Source organism: Hippopotamus amphibius, chromosome 3, assembly GCF_030028045.1.
Source record: "Hippopotamus amphibius kiboko isolate mHipAmp2 chromosome 3, mHipAmp2.hap2, whole genome shotgun sequence".
NCBI lineage: Eukaryota > Metazoa > Chordata > Mammalia > Artiodactyla > Hippopotamidae > Hippopotamus > Hippopotamus amphibius.
In genome coordinates this window covers 30984925-31004269 of record NC_080188.1, presented here as the reverse complement: position 1 = coordinate 31004269, position 19345 = coordinate 30984925, and the positions used below count along the sequence as shown (strand labels likewise).

The window sequence follows — 19345 nt, the reverse complement described above, 5'->3', positions numbered from 1 at the left end:
AAGAGAAAAAAAGTTTTAAGCTAAATATCTAGCAAGTCAATGAAGTTATATTCATTAGGTCTTTAAAACAGACCTATCCATTAGATTTCTCATTTTAAGTTTTACTGAATGCACGAAACAACAAAAACAAATTCACACACACACGCACACACATGCACACACACATGGAGAGGGATAGATAAATTAGTACAAGTGAAGACCAATTTATGAATTTGGTATACAACCCATTTCTGCTTAAATGGTCTTGTCCACAACTGGAAATATTACCACATAATCAAATCTTAAAGTCACGTCACTATGTTCTCAAACTTTAATTTAACACAATACCTCCTAGAACACTGATATCTCTTCACTGCTAATAGTGCTAACAGTATGAATGCCACCTGTGTGTATGTATATCTGTAAGTTGGATACTGCCAATCAGAGAGCCACAATGGAAACCACGAAGATGTTCCTATTAGAGATATAACATACAATGATTACACGTCCTGCTGTTCTACCAATTACTAACATCCACAGGCTCTCTACCCACTAAAGATGAGCTCTCTTAAATGCAACCGTGTACAATTAATATTCTTATTTCTTGAGATTACACACACCAACACAGGTACATATACTTAGGAAGGCGCTTCAGAAAATATAACTGAGTTGTTGTTTTTTTTTTTTTGTAGCCATTTCTTACTTCTAATGACTATTTGGATCTGGTATACTTAAAAAATGAGTGATAATCTAACAGCATTCCAGTTTTTAAACAGTGAGCTGAAATGTTTCAATTCTCCTTAATTTTGAGTTCACTACTACAGCTTTTTATTCTTATGTAAAAATGTACCATCATAACATTTTACTCCATCTATTTACCTGATGGTTTTGATACCACTGGATAGCTTGTGTGAAGACCTCAATGGCACTGTCAATATCTTCCTCATGGCTGTACATCGTTACTAATGCAGACACCTATCCAGCCAAAGGTTATAAATTAGTGAACAGAATTCCTTCTTCTCTTTCAGAATAAACTCTTTGAAATTGAATAACATTAAAAAAACAGCAAATAAAAGTTGCTAGGCTCTCTGCTAGTACCTAATTCATCATAAAAATTGCTAGTGAATAACTAGAAATACCATGAACAATAATGGTGTTTTCCAAACACAAAGGTGGTTATCTATTAAAAAAATACCTCTTCTAAAGCTCACTCACAAATGGTTTGTTACCAGTACACAACAAGGTAAATACAGAAGTTGGTAACAAGCACTTAGAAAACTAGTTTACATAATAAGACGTTGCTGGGATATTTAAGACATGATCACTGAGGTATACAGACTAGCATGGCCAAACTCACATGTGGCCTCCACCACATAAAGCCATGAAAGCTTGCCTACTGTGTTGGAGGGACAGCAAGGAGGCCCATGCAGCTGGAGTGGAGTGAGGGGGGAGGAACAATAGGAGAGGACAAAAAGGAAACAGAACAAAAAGTTGGATTACTGAGAAAAATCAATAAAATTAATAAAACTCTGGCTAGACTAATTAGAAAAAAAAGATAATAGGAACAAAATGTCCTACAGATATTAAAAGGATAAACAGGGAATATCTGAACAACTTTTATGCCAATAAATCCAACAACCTGGATGAAAGATTACTTTCAGCCATATATTATATGTGATTCTAACATGATCACAGCCCAGTGTTAAAGTATGATTCTTCAAAAGAGAAAACACTACCATAATACTATTATACATTTACTGAGTGCAATTTGTAAACAAGCTGTGTTGGAGAATGAAATAGTCCCTGTACAAAAATGCACATACTACCATTACAGAATGTCTTTACTCTGAAACAGACATGCTCACACCTATATTAGTGATCTAAACCTGTGATGCTTGAATAATCAGAGAACTAAAAACTAAATTCATAGGCCACTATTACCAAATTGTTTTAATTCAAAGAAATCTCACTGAAGAAATGATAAAATAATAGGTTAAGAAACTCCCTATAGAAGGCCTAAACAGTTCCTGACACTTTTGACTAAATAATAAATCAATGCAAAGCAAAGCATAAAATGAAATTAAATTTACACGAGAAAGCTATTATTTTAACTACTGCTCCTACATTATGGATATATAAAGAAATAAGCAGAAATTAAAGTGAAAACAAAGAAATATCAGACATACCAATGAACTATTAATTCCATTACTTTTTCAGTCTTAAAATATTTTAGAAATAAACTCACCATGCCTGGTTTATGCTTTAACTCCTCTATGCTTCTCAATATCAAACATGCTTTGGAAATATTACCTTAAGAGAATAAAAACAAAATCAGCATCACATTGAAGAAAGCATATCATGGAGAAAAAAAAAAAAAAAAAAAGACAAAAAATTTAAGAGTCATATTTTGTAACATCTCTAAATACTCATGCTTCAGGACCTTGGGAATAGTATATTCCATTTACTCATTTTACAAACAAAGGAAATTAAATCCTTAAGAAACAATATACCAGGGGTGGGGGTGGGGGTCAAGGAAGGGAAGGAATACGGGGATATGTGTATAAAAACAGATGATTGAACCTGGTGTACCCCCAAAAAATAAAAAATAAAAACAAAACAAACAAACAAAAAAAAACAATATACCTTATTTATGTCCACAAAATTAATGGCAAAGCTGCTACTAGAAAAGAAGTCTTTCAGGTCCCCATCTGTTGAGTTCTATTTCTCCCTTTTCAGAGTGTAACTTAAAGTCAGGAGTCCTTCCCTAAAGGCCTTGAAATTATTACTGTAGATATGAGTGCAATGGATGGTTTCCTACAATGTTAAAATCTGATTTTCTACTCATTGCAAACCTCAATGACTTAAAGCTTCCAAAGTCTTTAAAGACAAAACAAAACAATAACCATGACACTCTCATTCTTAGTAATTTTAGTATGATAAATAATCCTCACAAAAATAAACTGAAAACTCAATGAGAAAAGCAGATAAAGAGGAAAGCAAGAAAAAAGAAGAAAGAGAGGTGGGAAAAGGAAAAAGAAACAAACGAGAAAGATAAGAAATGTGAGAACAGGGTAGCTGGTTTCAACCTGGTTTTCATTACTACCCACTAAGGAGCCTTTTTAGACATTTTTTTTTCCCTAATTGCCAACTCCCCTCCCTTCTACCCATGAACTTTTCATTTTAGCCATCATAATATCTAAGATTTTTTTCAATCCTCTGCTCCCACCAAACCAATTATCACCCCCACTAAGAATGTATGGTCTACACCAGAGGTGTCTGATAGAACTTTCTGTGATGACAGAAACATCCTCTATCTATGCTGTCCAACTAGCCACACGTGGCTGCAAAATTTCTGAAATGTAGCCAGCACAATTGAGGAACTGAATTTTAAATTTTGTTTAATTTTAATTTAAACTTAAAATAGCTACATATGGATAGGGGCTACCAAATAGGGACAACAAAGCACTAGATACTCAATGCTGGTTCAAAATCATAAACAAAAAAGCTATCAGTTTTCTGTAAGATTCAAAAACGTGAGTTCTCAGTAAATTTCCTTGCTTCTCTATCAAAGATATGGGTTATAAAGTGTAAATGAAGAGTAAAGGACTAAGAAATTTTGAAAACTAGGATGCAAAGTAACTCTTATTTTATGCACATACTACCAAGTGACATTTCTACACATGACATACACAGGTAATTTAAATATGGAACAGAGAAATTCTTTGCTTCTACAGACTTTCGAGGCATAGACTGAGAAACATTCTCACAATTTAGGGAATAACCCAAGAAAAGGCCTACTAACTCACTACTAAATCTGCTGGAGCTCACACAGTCTAGCTTCATATTTGAAACAGCATTATGCTTCACTATTATGCAAAAAATTTTATCACATAGTCCGTAACTACTTCAGAATCATTCCAACCATACATTTCCATTAACATGATTATTTTAATCCTGATGAAATAACTGTGAATACCTTGGGAAATTTTCAGCTGGGCCATCGTCAGCTTAATTTCAGCAGCGTTTTCTGGATGCTGATCTGCGAATTCCTAAAATTTTTTAGTTGGGGGAAAAAAAACATTTAATTTACACAACTAAGCACATGTATTCTAATTACTTATTTTGGCCTCATTAAATGTTAAATCCAGTTTTGAAACATTAAACTTCTGGTTTCTGGTCAAAATTCTAAATTTGGAAAAATTTTATTCGACACCCACTTTGCTTTAAAATTGTGCTCTGAAAGTAGGTAGAATAATGGCAAGTTTGTAGGAAGTTGCCAGTAGAGAAATAATAATTAAGATTACTACATAGATTTTTCTTTTTTTTTTTAAAGAAAGATACTAAAAAAAAAAGATGCCTCTTTACTGAGGATCCCTGCTTGGCCTGATTTTACACTGTCCAACTTTCCAATGTAGTCTACTCTCAGGAAATTCAAATGTGATTTAATGTTTGGTTTAGGTTAATTAGAAACCAAGTCAGTATCTCTGCAACTGTTTGAGATTTGGGGATGGGACTTACTAGAGAATACATCATTGAAAAAGGGGCTAAGCACGTTCTGGTATTTTAAGTCTAAAACAAATCACTGGGCTTCCCTGGCGGCCCACTGCTTAAGAATCTGCCTGCCAATGCAGGGGACAAGGGTTTGAGCCCTGGTCCAGGAAGATCCCACATGCTGTGGAGCAACTACTGAGCCTGCTCTCTACAGCCCATAAATCACAACTATTGAGCCCACGTGCCACAGCTACTGAAGCCCTCAACTACTGAAGCTCTCGCGCCTAGAGCCCATGCTCCTCAACAAGAGAAGCCAGGGCACTGCAGTGAAGAGTAGCCCCCACTCTCCACAACTACAGAAAGCCTGTGCACAGCAACAAAGACCCAACGCATCCAAAAATAAATAAATAAATTAATTAAAAAAAATAAAACAAATTGTTAACTAGTGTTAAATCAATCTCCAATGAAAAGCATTCTTTGGAATTTACAGCAAACATTTACTAATGCAAATTTATATAAAGCAAAGCTGCAGCCCAAGACACTATTGCATGTGTCTAGTGGTAAATTACCTATTAGCTTTCCCATGAAATTTACAAGCTTGTACATTATTATAACAATGAAAATAAAACAAGGATGCAACTACTTGACATCTCATTGAAAATGCAAGTAATTCTTTTACCTGCAGCAGCTCTATTGCTTTTGTGTGCTGCTTTTCCCGGCAGAGCTGGGCAGCTTGGATTAACACAGGAAGGAGATGCTCAGGACTCTGGGACTGTAAACTGGCAGATATTTTGCGACACTGTTCTGCCTAAAAGACAGTATTCCCCCCCCCACAAAAAAAAGCTGATTAATTAAATCAAACATTAAGTGAAACGCCAAAAAGAAAAGGATGGGGAGGTGGAAGGAAATCAGTTAAAACAAGATAGTAAGTGAAGAACTACCTAAGGGGAGAGAGGTGGTTTACAGTATCCTCAATTTTTTCCTAAAAGAAAAAGATTTCCATTTACTGAATATAAGCTATGAGTTCTTAAAGCAGTTAGGAAAGAATAAGTCCTAAACATTCATCTGGATACTTAAATTTCAGAATTTTGTTTAAAAACGAAAAACAAAACACACACATCAAGTGCCAGCCTTTGCTTCAAAGCAACAAAATGTATAGGTATTTCTTGCTAAAGCACGAGTATGAGTCAAAAATTATCCGCACTCTGGTTATATTAAAACTTCTGTTGCCCACACTGTTTCATCAGCGCTTTCCATTCAAGGCTACTGTCTCCCCAGTCACTGCTGTTCCAGTGTGAACGTGTTACATCAGTTCATTTGTAACTGTGGTGCAAGCAAAAATGGATGCTCCACATGTGAGCTGCACGAAAGAAGAGCAGCGTGCAGTGATTCATTTTTTGTGGTCTGAGGGTATACCTGGTACTGTTATTTATCAAAGACTTTGTGTGCAGTATGGAGAAAGTGTTTTGTTGCAGAGAAGTGTGTATGAATGGATAGAGAAGTTCAAGGAGGGTTACACAAGTGTTAGCCATCAAGAAGGAGCCAGACACCTGTCCATGTCTGATGACAACATTGAGCGTACACATGAAATGATTCTGTTTTCAAGGATTCTCAAGGGCCAGTATTGGAACATTATCAGGAAAAAGGTTCAACAATCAACAGTGCTTGTTACAGGGAGATGCTTATTGAAGAGCTGAAGCCTAAACTTCGGATTAAACGCAGAAAACTGCTATCCAAGGACCTTGTGATCTTGCATGACAATGCACATCCGCACACTTCCACCCACACTGTGGACACTCCGCAAAAACTTCATTTTGAGGTGTTAAAGCACCCTCCCTATAGTCCTGATCTTGCTCCATCAGACTTTCACCTGTTTGGTCCCCTGAAAGCAGCCCTACAAGGACAAAGATTCACTTATGATGAAGAAGTGAAGATAGCCGTGCATTCATAGCTTGCAGCTCAGCCTAAAACATTTTTTAATGAGGGAATACAAAAGCTTGTTGACAGATGGACAAAGTGTATTGAAAAGCAAATAGATTATGTCGAAAAATGATGTATTTGTCTTTTCTAAAAGTTAATTAAAATAAATTCTACAGCCAGAGTGTGGATAATTTTTGACTCACCCTCGTATTTAGGAACAACTTGACTCAGTTCTAAATATTACAAATGTTACTGTCTCTCAGTCCCCCACTGAAAACCTCTGCTCTAGAAGAGTACGAAATCATAATTTAATTAGAATTTACACATATTAGAGTTAGAATTGACCTCTTTATTTATAATGATGTGATTATGCACAAGCTAAAATGAAAGATGGATGTGAAATTTATAATCATGATCAACATCTTCGATGATTTTTCCTTTAATTCAGAAAGATCAGAAATAAGGTAATGAGAGAATTATCTCATTTACAGCTGTGAATAGTATTTTCTTCTTCTTAAAAGCCACCACTGCACACATTTACAAAAAATGGGTAAATTACTTATTTAACACATAAAGTCTATGATACATGACATTCTGAAGAATACATGGGTTTAAGATAAAATATAAGCAAAAATATAAACAGACTGGACTGATAACACCCATTATGCCTCATGTGCCACACTCCAAAAGGTCCAGCCAGGGGACCCAGAGGTCTGTTACCTACCTGGTTTGTGTACATAGCAAGTAAAGCTTTGTTAAATTCTATAGCTTGCAGTTGTTTCTTGGAAAGCTTAAACTCCACTCCTTCTGCATTGGTTAATTTCACCTTCTTTTTGGAGTCAAAGACATTTTGGTCCTGCCAAGAAAAGTTCATTCATTAATAACAGCAATCTCAGACTTCAACTCTTTTAACACTCCAAGGCCTTATTGCTCTTTCATTATTTTATGTAAACACAACAAGAGAGCCTGGAAGATAATACACCTACCTGATTGGGGTGCATATACTCCTCAGATACATACAAATTTGGCTTGGGTTCTTGGTTTTGCTTTTTCTTTCTATTATTAACTGCTTGTTTTTGGCTTTTTGATGAAAAGTAAAAAGGGGCTGCACAAATCTTCCAGTGGAAATCAAGACTACAAAGATACCTAAATTTGCAATTTTTACAAACTATCTTTAGAATTTAGGTGACAAATGAGGAAAGTAACCTATTCCTCTCTGACACATTGTCATACATAGGCAAAATGGAATGGAATAAGAATGGAAGACAAGTCACATCGCATCCTGAGGACAAACCGGGCATTTGAATGTCTACTAAGTACACACTTATTTTAACTTTGTTAAATATTATTTGCAAATATGTGTTTTTAAACCAGGTGTTCTACTAATTTAAAGACTAAAAGGAGGCAAAGAAGAAACCTAAAATAAATTCTACTTTTTAGTGTGAAGCTCCAAACCAATGTGAAATTATTTTAAATGTACAGCAAGAAACTGGCTTTCATACAAATTAATTCTCAAGAAACCATATTTCTAGTTGGTACTCCTATGTCACTATTTTAATAAATTCACCATGCATGCCACTGCCAAACTTCTCTTCAACTTTGCTACCACAGCACTTATTACCATTTTTGCTTTTTCAAGGTCTCCCACACCTTATCATTCCATCTAACCTTTTTTTTAATTAGCTAGCATATATGTATCCTCATACCTTTTGCTCATTCACTTCCCCCCCCCAAGTCATATGCTTATGCTGTTGCTTAACCTTCAAACTATATTCCTCCTTCAAGGCTCTGCTCAAATTAGCCAACCCAGATCTTTTCTTTCACCAAGTACTGTAATTACAAAGTATACAACAGGAAATTTATTTATTTATTTGTATATTTTTTATTTTTAAAAAAATTTTTTAAGCACTACTTTTTAAAAAATCTTTATTGGAGTATAATTGCTTTACACTATTGTGTCAGTTTCTGCTGTACAACAAAGTGAAAGAGCCACATGTATACATATATCCCCATATCCCCTCCCTCTTGAGCCTCGCCCCCCAACCTCCCTATGCCACTCCTTTAAGTCTTCACAAAGCATCAAGCTGGTCTCCCTGTGGTCTGTAGTAGCTTCCCACTAGCCATCTATTTTACATTTGGTACTGTGCATATATTGATGCTACTCTCTCACTATGTCCCAGCTTCCCCTGCCCCTGGTGTCCTCAAATCCATTCTACACATCTGCATCTCTACTCCTACCCTACCACTAGGTTCATCAGTACCATTTTTCTAGATTTCGTATATATGTGTTAGCATACAGTATTTATTTTTCTCTTTCTGGCTTACTTCACTCTGTATGATAGACTCTAGGTCCAACCAGCTCACTACAAATAGCTCAATTTCATCCCTTTTTATGGCTGAGTAATATTCCATTATATATATGTGCCACATCTTCTTTATCCATTCATCTATGACAGGGAATTTACACGTGCACAGTTTTTTTGAACACTAGAATGAGATTTTTAAAACTATATAATGATTAAGACCATGTTTCATATTTATTTTGCATTACCTATTGCATCCAGTACTATACTGAATAAAAAATCAGAAATGTTAACTGAAGAAAAAAATCAGTGTATAAATACATTTAGATTGAGATATTTAGTACTTCATACACTCTCCTCGCGACAATTATATATCAGATAAAAACAATTTGTCCTCACTGGTATTTCAAATTTTTCATAGAAACATAGGCAGGTATATCTTGCTGCTAAGAGTCGAAATGCCAGCATCAATTTTTGGAAACTCAAACCATGCCAATGGCCTACAACATCCTATAATTATTACCCCCTTAATGCCATTATCCCATATCTGAGAACCCCCTCTGAATTTCTGCCAAAAGAGGAGAGAGATACCACACAGGCCTAGAAGGAGAGTGCTTTGGAGCCAGAGACTAGAATCTGAATCCAAGTTCTACCTCTTACTGGCTGTGATCTTATACAAATCACTTAACTCCTTTTAGCCTCAGATTATACTCCTATAAATTGGAGACAAGTAATGCCACCTAAGGATGGCAGTGAGGATGAAATAAGCTGGCACCTGGAAAATCACATAGCCTACCAAAAGAAACTGAATGTTACTCTTCTCATTTTCTATTGACTTGAATTTCAAATCTGAACTTGAAATATCTTCCCATTAAATCAATGTTCCAAAAGGTGGTTAATTCGACTAGTACAGTACTCTTTAGGATTGTTAATATACACGCTTGTAATATTTTACACAGGGCTTGGGGGTGGGGGGCAGAGAAAGAGAGAGAACCTGCCCATACTGCCTCTCCCCCAAAATAAAAACCACTGGAAAGAGAAAAACTATATACAGAAAACTTGTATTCAGACTTACCAGATGAAGAAATCAAAGTTCAAACAACTTACTTCTCTAATAAATATTCTCCATATAATGGTAATAATGAGAAATAACACTGTAATTATATTAATACTATAATAATATAATTATAGAGAATAATACTTTTTAAAAATAATGGGAAAAGGGTAAGATTTTAAAGTCCAGGGTATGTAACTACAAAATTGTTTTATTATCTGAATATATCTTGCAGAATCATTATGAGAGTTAAATAAAACTCTCCATTGTGATTCTGCTGCAACTAGACTGTTGTGGAAAAACTTATCCTAGAACAAGGCTGGGGTAATATGCTTCCAGCATAAAATATAACTGTAGGAAAACCATAGATATTCCATACCTTGTTAATTGTAATGATGTTATTTGCAATCACAGCTAGCAATGCCACATCTGTTGGTCTGTGAACAAAAAGTGACAGTCAAAAAGGAATAAACCTTTAAAAAGAAGCTTCATCCCCTATAAAAGACACTTCATTTTAATAACTCACTTACTTTAGTTTTATTATCTGATTGTAAAGTTGCAAAGCCTCCTCTGTACGACCCTGAAGCTGCAGAATATAGGCCATCTGCCCATGAATGATGGCCAGTTCTGCCTGTGGGTCTTCTTCAGTTCCATCCTAAGCAGAAGAAAATTTTTTTTTCCTGTAAGTTCTCCAAGTTGATTCATGTATTTACCAAGTGATCCAAACATTCAAAAGATATATAATCCTAAAGAAGACACATAATTTTCAGGAATTTTCCTGTAGAGTCAGTTTGTTGAAATTTAGGAATAGCCACCAAAAGAGGGAAGCTTAAATGAGAATGGCAAAGACAGATTCTGGAAGAACATGGCAACAAGCTCAGGAATAGTATTCACTGATCACTTTTATTCTCTAACAACCTAAGAATGAAAAAAAAAAAAGTAAAAACAAGCATACAATTTAACTTTTTACAACAATACCCCTAAATTCTAGAAACAATTTTCTCATAGAAACACATTTTCAAAATGCTTCACTCTTAATTCTAAAATAATTCTAAACCAAAGATTACAAAATTCTCACTAGTAATTATCACTGTACAAAGAACATCAAGAGCTGAAACTAATTCTGTAATTAAAGGAGCAGTTCTCTTAAATGATACCCCAGATTAATCTATATTTCCCATTCCAGGCTGACTGATGCCCATGTACAGTGAATGCTCAAAGCTAGGAGGCTGCTCTTTTTTGCAATACCAGGCACTCTATTCTCACCTGGTAAGCATACGCTGACCAGGAGGTCAGATGTGTTTGTTTCCAATTCCATTATGCCAGTTGTGTTTGATAAGGAAATGATAAAGCTTAAGTATTACAGTAAGACATAAACTATGAGTGAGAAGAGACTTGCTTCAATGAAAACTATGTTGAATGCTCAGAAATATTTGATAAAGGTGAGTTCCTAAAGAAAATTACTATCTGATTAGGTATAAGCCAGAAAATTAAAAAAACAAAAAAACCCAAAAAAAACCAAAACCTAATGAAACTAATTCAGTGAAAAAAGGACTCTGTAATGAAACTAATTCACAACTGTCTTTAAAATATTATTATACTTAAAAAGAAAAAAACCCCCTGGAGATCATGACTGTTGGATTACATATACATTATGTAAGAAATATGCATGGAATTCCTATGAACAGGCCCTTACTCAAAGACTTGAGCCCTACATCTAAAACAGGAAAATGAATTTATATTTATATGAATTTAAAATGAAATGCATAAGGCATATAAAATTTTGAATTGTAATTTCTCGCCCTAAGAGATTCCATTAAATAACTGATCAAGAGGGTTTCTGTGATTTCTATCTAATGAATCAACATCATTTCAAAAAAATCAATAAATATTACAAAGAAGGCTTCTACAAATTTAAATTAGCCAGAAGTGTAAAATCTGGGTTTAACCACAGAGGAATACTTACAGAGTCTTCTGATAATGAAAGGCGGCAAAGATCTATAGGAAAAGATGGTTTTAAAATTAACATTGTTGGGTTAACTCTCATTTCTTCCGTGTTCCAAAGAGCAAGAACTAAATTCTTAGGCAGAAGATTTAAGATAATTTTAATAACAAGCAAATTTGGAATTTATCATTAACATCAAATATGTTACATAAATATTATAAATCCTTGATAACTCTAGCTCTTTGGCATTTTCTTTCACTTGTAATCCCTATGTTGAAAAAATTTTTTAAGGGAACTTAAAATACATAAATTTAACAAATGTTGATTGCAAAAAATCAATTATAGAAAAGTATAAAAATTAGGACAATAATCCTGCCACCCAGAGATAACCACTCTTTAGCATTTCAGCTACTTTTTTAACATAAATTCACAGCTGCATTTTTAAATGAAAGTGGGATATTCTATTCTGAAAGTTCCCTTCCCCCATTTAATATACTGTGTACATCTTTATAACACATTTACATCTACATTATTATTTTTAACATAATTATTGTTAATGACTGCACAGTAATCTATTCCGTGGTCATAAAAAAGCTTAGTCAGGCTTCTAATAGGACAGGAACTCATGTTCCTAAATTTTTGTTCTTATGAACATGCCTTCAATTAAATTCATATACATATATCTGTATGGATGTTATTTAATTATTTCCTTAAAATAAATTTCTAAAAATGAAATTCTTAGATCAAAGGGTATGAAAATTTCAAAATCTGCTACACAGCACCAAACTCCCCACTGTAAAGCCTCTACTACTTTCACATTCAAGCCTGCAATGTATAAGAATGTTCTCCCATACCACTGTCAACACTGGGTGCCATCCAGAAAGTATAATTCTTAAATATATTTTTCCCCTCATGATATTCCAACCTCTGCCCTTATCTTAACCATCAATATTTAAGAATAAAACAGAAGGCCATGTTTCACCTCTTTTCCTTCCCACCATTCACTGCCATCCCTACATCATTTTTATAACTTCCAAGGAAAATGTATGCAGAAGAAAGTCGAAATGTCTTAGTAGTTGAGACCAGACATAAGTTCTCTAATAAATTATTTTCTTTTTCACTTAATTAAGAGCGCCAAAGCATGTAGATATTGTATATGGAAACATACGAAGTGGAGTTAAAATATACTTGAATAGTGTTATCACTATGTTGTTACTATAATTGTGTACTTGTTTAATAATGATAATAATGTTTACTAAATGCTTACTAACAGTTAATTTACATTTAACATTCATAGTAACTTGTTAAAAAACCTACTTCTCAAAACTCAAACTTAAGGTTTAGTGTGGTTGAAAATGGACAAGTAGACTAGCTTAGGGATAAGAGAGCAACAAAGGAGAGATACAGTGAAGAACATAAGAGAAAGGCTAGATGGACTTTGAGAAATTTCTACTGCATCAATAATTCGCATTTAAAAACTTCCCAAAAGTCAAATGTAGTTTTTGGAAATACTTTACAAAGTTACATGCACATTACATTTACATATAATTTTAACAAACTTCCAACCTTCAGCTTTTTGCAGGATTTTCATTGCCTGGTTCATCTGGCCTTGTCCTATCAGCGCACATGCAGCATTGTAGCACAGTTCGTGTGTGCCTTCTTGAAGACCCAGGTTCTCCTGTCACAGAGCAAAATACCAGTCAAACACTAGACAGGAATATTATTTCATGGCTGTGTGGGTACACAAAGATACTCACTGGAACCACTTTTTCCCAGTTGCTTTGAGCTGCAACAACTGCCGAAAGGTTTGTTTTTCTCTCCTCATCATAATCATCTTGGGAGTTTCGAACAAGATCTCTATACACAGCCAGGCATTCATCATAGCGTTCTAACCGGTACAACTGAAGAGATGTAAAAAATCATAGAAGACAAATATTGTGCTACATCCTTAACACCATACAAACCTTTCTGGAATCGCCATGTAAGAAACTTAATGAGTTCTGTATGCTACTAATACTTACCAAAAGTTACTTGAAATGAATCTATTGCATATTTGTAGGCATGATTCAGTTAGAAAAGCCATTGTATTGACCCCCATCTTGAGGTTAGGTAAGTGTCAAAGCGGGTTGTGAAAGAAAACCATTCTGTAGAAATCAACCCTGTTACCTGAATTTGACTTACAATAAAAAAAAATTTCCCACAAGATTACAAGCCCCAATAAACAGGAAAATATTAGATGTTACAAAAGGACTTACTATTTCCTAGGAGTTCATTATACTTAACTTGCATTTCTCTTTTCCAGAAACCAATTATTGTATAGGGTAGTATCAAGCATTTATAACATAATTCTTGCTTATTTCATTCAAGCTGTTCTCAAAGGGCAAAAAGAACTGCCACTCTGGGTCAAGAAGTCTATATGCAGGACAGAAATGGGTGCCCTTCATGAATATCAAAATACTGGAATTTACCCTAAGCTAACCCAGCTTACATGAAAAGTTCTTACAGACCTACAATCCATGAACTTGCCCAAATCTTTCTTTGTTAAACTCACACTACCTCTTGCGGACAATATATTCAACACAACATTATCTGCCCTACACTGATATTTTAAAAAAATTTAAGAGAGTTTTGCTAGTTCTAATATAACATATCTGTCCTCTTATTATACATAACCCTATTTTACATTAGGCTTAACTGTATGTCTCAAAACTCTTTTAGAATAAGATATTTCCAGGGATTTCATGAACCATCTGAATTCATCCAAATTCTTATTCATCATGATTTTCTTTATTTTACAATTAGAATAAAATACCAGTTAAAAACTAGAAAGACTATTTCAAAACTGTTAAGTATATAAGTTTACTGGCCTTCATCTTTCCAACTAAAAAGTCCAAATTTCATAGAATAGTTCTTAATTTTCCAATTACCCTGAGGAAGTCATCTGTTCATAGAACACTATACATGCAATTGTTCATATGAAGATCAAGAAGAGGGAGTATGTTCAAACCTCAAGAACTGGTTTGGTGGCAACTTTTGTGGAGCATCAGGATGGGCTGGGGTTCCTCACCCCTGCTCCTTGTTATAGGTAGAATCACGTTCACTCAGGATGATTGTCAAACAGGAATTTTAAAGCAGTAATTACCACTTGTCCATAAAGCTCCTTTAGTTTGTCTGTCTGCTGGTTGGCGCTTTCTATTGTCTTCAAGGCATTCTCAATTCTGTTCAGCCTGTACTCACAGTATGCCTTCTCAAAGGAAAGAGAGTTACTGAAAAAGGAAAAACCAATGTCTGATTATTAGCTAACACTGCAGAGCACCCCCTATAAGCCAGGCACTGCTCTAAGCACACTTGATACATATTAAGTTATTTAATGTGCATTAACAACAGATGACAAAGGTTAGTGACTTGTCTAAAATCAGACAGCTCATAAGTGGCAGAAAATACTACATCCATTTCCCTCGACTCTCTTGCTTTCATGGATATTTTTATTAGAATTACTGGCCTTTTGAAACAAATATATAAAAATGAAATCCTGAATTAGCTAAAAACTGTTTTAGATATAAAGACAACCTGAACACTGTTTTAAATGGGTTGTTACAGAAGTTTCTTAAATCTATTAGTCAAAAGCCACAAAATTCTGCTTTAACTTGTCAAGAAGCAAATAATTAGCAAAGAAAAATAACTAAAAATCTTTAAAAAAAAAAAAAGAAGAAAAAAATCTTAAAAGAACATAGCACTTGTAACTGAACTGGTAAACACAATTACAAAAACACTACTTACATACATAGACTTAAAAATTCATCTACATTAATGTCACATAAGTCATTTTGAAATTTCAACCACAATCCATGAGGAAAAATAATTATCAAGCAAATGGCAATATCCTTTATTCACCTAACAAAAAAAATTTGAAAATTTCCCTCTCTCACAAAATGGCCAAAAATCAAAACACTAAATTTTAGCATAAACATGTTTACTAGTACAAAACATTGTCCCTTTATTACCCTTTTATTACCGTTTTATTTTTAATGAAGCTTAAAAACTTGCTTTTAATCTGTAATACATGCAGTTGCCCCCCACCAAAAACCAAAAACGTATACCCTGAAAGGTATTACTCTCACTGTTACTCAAATCTACTGTTCCCCTCACCTCCTACAAGAGACTATTTTTATTCATTGTTTCTCCATCTAGTGTCTGTCTCTGCAAATACAAAAAAATACATGTAGAAATTCTCATATCCTCCTTTTCTTATACAAAAGGAAGTATACAATATACTGTTCTATATCTTACAAACATTAAAGAATAAATATGCTGCAACCTTCATTTCAATACACATTTCTTTTGGGGCTTAGGCATAACTGTAAAGAAAAATGAAATTATAGTAACAATTCAGAATATAAGTTCACATTACAAGAAGTAATAAATGAAATTAATGAAAAAGATTAAGCACAATAAAAAAAAACTGCTATATATTCTAAAGACTGCTAAAGAATTCTGACATGGAAAGATCTTGGTCTAAAATCATACTCACCTAAACAATTCTCAAAGGAGGTAGGCACAGAGGTCAGGCTAAGACTGCTATACTATCCTAAAGGCCTTGACTTATACATCCCTATCCTATATGTTCTGCTCTCTCTGCCTTTTTTTTTTTTTAATTAAAACTTCTGCTGAATTGTTCTCCTTATGTCCTCCAAGAACTCTTGTGACTCTCGTTTATGCCCCATATCCCTCCACAGTTCCCTTCTTCTCAGCGGTTCAAAGGGAAGACAAGGGTAAAGAAAAGTCTCCTTAAGGCAGAAAAGAACAAAAGTTACTATTGCTCCTTCCAGTTTCAGAAACACCTCTGGCAAGCAAAAGGAAAAAAGAGGGGAAGGAAAGAAAAAGGTAAAAAATTACTGAATAGTGGGGAAAAAACATGGAAATGGTTATAGCTATGGTAAACTAGCACAAACAACTAATTAAATCACTTACTTGGCAAAAGCTTTGGTGTGAGTATTGATGACATTCAAGGCTTCCTTGAAACTTCCATTTTGGATAAGGCATACCACCTTACAGTGTAGGGCAGTTACATCATCCTTGTTGATCTGCAGTACTAGAGAGCAATTTTAGGAAAGCAATTTTTAAATCCATTCCCTTTCCACATTTCCTGTCACAGAAAGCTACATTTCTAATCTCATTGCACAGAAATTATTAGTCAAAACATTTTTTTAAATGGTCGATCTTGATTTTTAAGAAGTGACAATAAGGAGAGTGAGACAGCTTTCCAAGATGCACGTAACAAAAAAGTAAAGTGAAATGAAGCAAGAATGAAGCTGTTTGCTATTGTTTTTTCATCTTGGGATACATGCCATACTCTACATATTTCATTACTTCACAGGGAAAGAAAAAAGTTCACATAAAACTTGGTAGCAAATGACAGGTTTGAGTACAAGCTTGTCACTAAATGCCTTGAGGTCTTAGACAAATCATTTGACTGTCAAATCTCAACTTTCTGACCTGCGAAACGAGTATGAAAGCATTACCTATTTTACAATGTTATGAAGAAAATTACATGGTAGCACAGTGGTTGGGAATCCGTCTGCCAATTCAGGGGACAGAGGTTCGAGCCCTGGTCCAGGAAGATCCCACACGCTGCGGAGCAACTAAGCCTGTGTGCCACAACTACTGAGCCTGCACTCTAGAGCCCGAAAGCCACAACTAATGAGCCCACATGCCACAACTACTGAAGCCTGAGCACCTAGAGCCCGTGCTCAACAAGAGAAGACACCACAATGAGAAGCCTGAGCACTGCAACAAAGAGTAGCCCCTGCTCTCCACACCAAAGACCCAACAAAGCCAATAAATAAAAATTAATTAATTTTAAAAAAAGAAAAAAGAAAATTACATGAGAATATTTTGAAAAAAATCTATAAGCTGTAAAGTATACAGACAATTTATTCTACTGGCAATATTTCCAAACATCATTTAAAATTTCCCTTTTCAGCTAATATAACTGAAAAGAAGTACAAGGAAGGATTCAGGTGTCCAAGTTTCAATGCTAAACAGCTGTTCAGTGTCAAAATGACTAGGATCACTCCCCTTGCTCCTGGGCAACTACAGGAATTCAAATTTCAGTCTAAGAATCAGAGTAATTTCTATCAATTAAGAAAATATATATTGGAGAGTGGACAGCCCTTGCTGATTAAATAATTCCTGCACAATATTTACAACATTGCTGATTAATACTGGTTGTAGGCCTACCAAAGGCCAAACTTAATTTAAAACAAGTTTTAGAATCAAATAACTGTCATTAGTAGATATTTTCCTCAAGGTCTGAAATCACCAAAAGTGCACTGTGGGCACAATCACTTCTTTTCACATTAGCCCAGCAACAACAGGTTGTTGAGAATTCATACTTGTATGTTACAGACATCCCACGTATGTTGTTATTGCTTTGAACAGTCAAACCCTGTCCTGGTAATTACATTTCCAAATTTAACAAATACCGGCAACATCTTCAGTAAAGAATTTAACACGACAGAGAGCATTAAAAAGCATAGCCATATTACAGTTAGCTAGTAAAAGATAAAAGAATATAATGAGTTGAACCTCCCACCGAAGACGGTTTACTCGAAACGATCAGCTACCGGGCAAAAATCGGCATTAACTTTTTTTCTTTGCAACGTTATTCCAAATGTTACCGCTTTCACACACACATTTTCCGGTCTAAGGACGCTGGAGGGATTCTATCTGTGGGAACGACAGTCCTGACATCCAGATCCAGCCCCTCCCTCCACCCTAAGTCTGTACAGCTTCCACCTTGTCAGCACCAGCTTCCAAATTACGTGTCCCAGACAGGTTCCTCCCCTCGCTGAGGCCCAAAAGAAAAAGCTCCCTCAGCAATACTGTCTTGATCACCCCGCTATGAGGAAAACGAAAAGGAGGCAATGTGGAGTATTTGCGAAATAAGGCGTGAAAACAACGCAGTAAAATAAGAAAACAGTTTGGAAGAGACGTTGGGAGCTGCGGTCTTTTTAAATCCCTCCCTCGCTTCCTGCGGGGGTAAAGAGGGAAGTACACGTGGCTCTAGTCCACCCAGGATCCCGGGCTGGCCAGGTGGAGCGGAGGGACTGCGACCCGCGCGCGCTGGCAGTTCGGGCCCCAGCGGCTGGCGGCGGGGGTCTCCACTCCCCGCGTCGGCTGGGAGGTGGTCGCGCGCGCCGGAAGGAGGCTGCATCCTTCCACCGGCCCGGGCCCGGCCCCGGCCCCGCCCTGGCGCCCACCCGGACACTTACTCTTGTTGACGGTTTTGAGAGCGCGCGTGAAGTCGCCGTTCTGGCCATAACGGTTCACTTCACTCCAGAGCGCAGGTACCGAAACCCCCCCACTGCCGCCGCTCGCCATCTTGGCGGAGAGGAGGGACGACCTCTGCCCCGGAAGAGGATCTCGGAAGTGGCCAAGCGGAGAAGGAAGCCGGTGGTTGCTACGCGTTTCGGAGTTGGAAGCGTCCCTATCCCTGAGTCGACGTCAAAGACCACAGTCTGGCTCTCGTAGCTACAAATCTGCGAAGATAGAATCGATATGCGTTACTTGAAGCGGGTCTGGGGGAACCAGGCGTCGGACCCCAGGAGGGTGTTGAAAAGGATTCAGCAAACGTATTCGGCTGAAAGCTGC

General features: G+C 35.9%; 1 protein-coding gene across 1 annotated transcript in view; it reads right to left on the bottom strand.

Moving 5' to 3' along the window:
• SRP72 (signal recognition particle 72) overlaps positions 1 to 19142 on the bottom strand; it is a 28429-nt gene extending 9287 nt beyond the window's left edge. The window contains exons 1-13 of the mRNA XM_057729845.1: positions 18967 to 19142; positions 16664 to 16784; positions 14835 to 14958; positions 13450 to 13593; positions 13259 to 13370; positions 11714 to 11745; positions 10278 to 10402; positions 10127 to 10184; positions 7115 to 7246; positions 5150 to 5278; positions 3956 to 4028; positions 2225 to 2289; positions 859 to 954 (exon numbers count right to left, since the gene is read on the bottom strand). Of these exons, the coding sequence (XP_057585828.1) occupies positions 859 to 954; positions 2225 to 2289; positions 3956 to 4028; positions 5150 to 5278; positions 7115 to 7246; positions 10127 to 10184; positions 10278 to 10402; positions 11714 to 11745; positions 13259 to 13370; positions 13450 to 13593; positions 14835 to 14958; positions 16664 to 16784; positions 18967 to 19075 (1320 nt within the window). The 5' untranslated portion in view covers positions 19076 to 19142. The remainder of the gene's footprint in view (positions 1 to 858; positions 955 to 2224; positions 2290 to 3955; positions 4029 to 5149; positions 5279 to 7114; positions 7247 to 10126; positions 10185 to 10277; positions 10403 to 11713; positions 11746 to 13258; positions 13371 to 13449; positions 13594 to 14834; positions 14959 to 16663; positions 16785 to 18966) is intronic.
• Between the last annotated feature and the right edge of the window lie 203 nt (positions 19143 to 19345).